Raw genomic sequence first — 3,493 nt, forward strand, 5'->3', positions numbered from 1 at the left:
TCACCTCCGGCCTCCTCCCTGTTCAACGGCGCAGACCCTCGCCCCCCGGCAGGCCCCGAGGGAGCAGCTCGCGCACAGCAAAGCTCCGCAGCAGCGTGGAGGGATTCGTTTTTATTTCAAAAGACAGTAAGACAATTTTTTTTCAAATTTAGTATCAAAACACTTGATAGGGTTTTTTCCTTTTTCTCCAGATTGGCCCTAAACTGCTCCAAACCAAGCAGCATGCTCAAACCACAAGCTACACGCCGCGAGCTTGACATCTCCACACTCACGCCTCACAACAACTACACATCAGCAATGCACAGCAAGATGGCTTGTACCTTATTAAGACACTAAGAGCACTCCTGGCCGGGAGGGAAGGCCTCGGTTCCTTCCCTCAGGGTAGGCAAAAAAAACTTCTCCGAGAAAACAAGGCTGTTGTACTTAAAGCTGTTAAGTGTCAGCCAGCGATGAGCGACAAAGCATGGTGCGTCAGCACTTAGTGAAGGCAAATTCAGCCCCTGTGTAGCAACGGTTAGAGGGGCCGTGGCTTCTCTAAGCCTACCAGGAGAGGAAAAATGGCCAACGGTATGGGGGGGAAGGGAAACAACCCCTGTGAAGGTTCACTTGTTCAGATTACAGGCTTGGCTTTAAAAAAAACAAAGTCTCCTTTCACCAGAGTTGCTTCTCCACAGCACAGAGTTACCTTAAAGGTGAGAAACTGAACTGCTCTTTTGGCAACCAGCTCCTGGAAAGGAAGGTTTCCCACTAGCCCAGCTACTCTGGAACCATCACGCCCTCTTTCCTCCCCTGCCAAAGCAGAGTTGGCCCAGAGCTGATTAACAGAAGGTTAACACCAAATTTTAAAGCCAAGAGCTTTGATGTGTAGCTCACCAACCTCACGAGTTACTTGGAATGTTTACAATGGTTGCTTGCTACAAAAAAAGGTAGTTACAAAATGTGTACATCTCAAACATGCTCCCCAAACATTATTGCATTGTTTCTTTCCCTTCATAATAATGGTGGTTGAAGCTCTGCCCAACCTGATGGCCTTTAACCCTGAGGCAAAGGAGAAGATTTGTGTTTGGTCAAGTTGGCAACAGCAAGTAAACTCTGGTCCCCAAGGGTTAGAGGTCAGCAGCGGCTGGGCTGGCCCCCCCGGCATCGCGTGGTGGAGGCAGTGGCAGGGATCCGTTACATATCGTTCAGGTCAAGCAGGGTCTGGTCCAGCATTCTTTGCGTGCAGAGATGTTCCTCTTTGGTGGATTTCAGTTTATCTGGCGGGAAGCAAGAGTCAAGAGTTAAACAAGGCAGCTTTCAGGCAACCGAGAAACCTTGGCCAAAGAAAGCTCGCGCTAGCCCCTTCCCAGCACGCTGCCGCAGCGAGTCCTCAGACCGGGGGTGCCTGGCTGGGTGCAGCTGGAAGCTCTGGAGTTACCTGGCTCGTTTGGAGCCCTTGCCTCTCGCATTGCCGGGGCTCCCGGTCGGCACGGTCACGCTGGTACTTTTAGCCAGTGCTCTAGGCAGTGGTTTGCATGCGGGTGCCTCCGATTGTAGCTAGCCTTCCCCCAGGGCTCCAACACTTCCAGAGAGCAGCCCCCCCGTGGCCCAGCAAGGCACCCAAAGAGCAACGCGGAGGTAAAACACACACGGAGAAATCGCCCCTCCCCGGGATTACAGCTGGTTGTGCTCCCCATCCCCACCCCAGCACAGGACAGAGGTGCCAAGCTGGTCACTGAGACCGTAACTACCCAGCAGCACGGAGCAGACAACCACGCCTCAAGGCCAGCGGGGAAGAGGCTGTTTTCGGTGAAGGGCAGGCAGGGAGCAAAGTAGGAGCGAGGGTGCTGCAACTGTGCCCGAGACTACAGGCAGCTGCACAGTCGATTCTCACATGTTCCTTAAGCCAGGAGGAGAGCTCAGACCAGCAACTAGCGCTCTAGGTAGGCTTTAGTCCAAAGGTGAGCCCACCCATATCACTGATGAGATCCACGCGCTGGGGCACTGGACAGACAGGCTGTAGAAAGATGTCCTTTAGGCACAGGCAGTTCCTCAAAGCTGCTTCCCCAACCTCCCCAGGGCCAGAAACCGTGCACAGAGCGAGAAGCAGCCTTCCTAGAGCACCAGCGACCGCAGCCGTTAAAGATTCCCTGCAGGCGCTCAAGACACAGCTTCAGGCTGTGGAGTTGGGGACTTGCTTTCGAGACGCCCCCGAGCTTTCCCAACCCGTTCTGGGGCTCTGCAGCCGCACTGGGAGGTCAGACCCCAGGAGTAACCGTGTCCCCCAAACCTTGTAAGTTAGGACTCGACTATATAGGAAAGTATTACAGGTGTGCAGTGTCTTACAGACGACAAGGTCAGTCATTTATTGTTGGAAACCATCATTCCATGCAGCAGGAAATCCTACAGTCGTTCAGCTAACAGTAAATTAAGTTTTAGCGGATGTAAGCCTAACTTCACCCCACCGCTCTCTTAGGGGGTGCAGCCATTCTGGTTCCATTGAGGAGCCAGGCAGGGACCCCTTGGATAAGTGAACTGCTCAAAAAACAGCCAAGTCTGAGGGTAACTTCACCAAGAGCAGTGGTTACCTTTATAAAAAAAAAAGAACAAAAACCCAACCCAAGCACAACTCTTAAATAAATTAGAGCGTAAATTCAAGTGCCCCATAGAACAGCAGTAACTGCATAAAATTTGCAAGTCTGCCAGTCTTAAGAATGATCAGATTTCACTGTGGTCCACAGCACTGGTGGTCGCAATAAGCTCGTTTAATGGTATTAGTGGGCCCCATTCTCAGTCACACAGATCATGCAGCGTTAACTTCAGCTCGTTAGAGAGCAGCCGGTTTTTCTCAAGCTGGCTGTACAGGCGCTCTGCAGCAGCAACAGGATTAGGGGAAACAAGAGGAAGAGAGAAAAAAAAAAAAGAGAGAAAGGGAAGGTTAGTAGAGTACCAAGACGAGCACATCAAATAAGCTCGGTAACGCGTGACTCTGAGGATCGAGTCTCGAGTATTACACAGAGGAAGCCAGGGAGAGCAAAGGTTTGTCTTAACTCCAACTTGCATTTCAGCTCAGGAAGATCGCAGAGGAAACGAAGCGCAGACAGAAACAGAAGTGCTGCCACGGGCTCTCAAAGGCAAAGAAAGGAAGAGGAGAACACCGGAAGAGGAGCCCGCGGTACCTGGCTGCACCCAGGTAAGGAGACACACTCGGGATGCGCTTTAAGCCCGCAGAACCCTCTGCAGAGAGAAGTAGTCCCACCACAGCTAAACCAGCAGCACCTTGCAGAGGAGCCAGTGGGACTGATGGTTTTCGCAGTAGGACAGGGACACCAGAAGAACCGAGAATGACAGCATCTCACACCTGTCGGGGAGGACACTCCTCCAGGGACATGCCTGTGTCACCCTAACAACCCACCGTGGCTAGCCAAGGGCTGAAGGCAGGATCTGCCTCAGGAACAAGACAGAGGAAGTTCTGGAGCACGGGCTCCTATTTGACACCCGCCACGGAACAAAC

General features: G+C 52.4%; 1 protein-coding gene across 4 annotated transcripts in view; it reads right to left on the minus strand.

Moving 5' to 3' along the window:
• Positions 1-799: 799 nt before the first annotated feature.
• Positions 800-3,493, minus strand: part of TPM3 (tropomyosin 3) — a 12,788-nt gene continuing 10,094 nt past the window's right edge. The window contains exon 7 of one of the 4 annotated variants that reach the window (XM_009877354.1): positions 800-1,256. In XM_009877354.1, coding sequence (XP_009875656.1) covers positions 1,174-1,256 — 83 coding nt within the window. In that variant the 3' untranslated portion in view covers positions 800-1,173. The remainder of the gene's footprint in view (positions 1,257-3,493) is intronic. The other 3 variants (XM_009877357.1, XM_009877355.1, XM_009877356.1) reach the window with 3 other exon arrangements.

Source organism: Apaloderma vittatum, unplaced genomic scaffold (genome assembly GCF_000703405.1).
Source record: "Apaloderma vittatum isolate BGI_N311 unplaced genomic scaffold, ASM70340v1 scaffold31409, whole genome shotgun sequence".
Lineage (NCBI taxonomy): Eukaryota > Metazoa > Chordata > Aves > Trogoniformes > Trogonidae > Apaloderma > Apaloderma vittatum.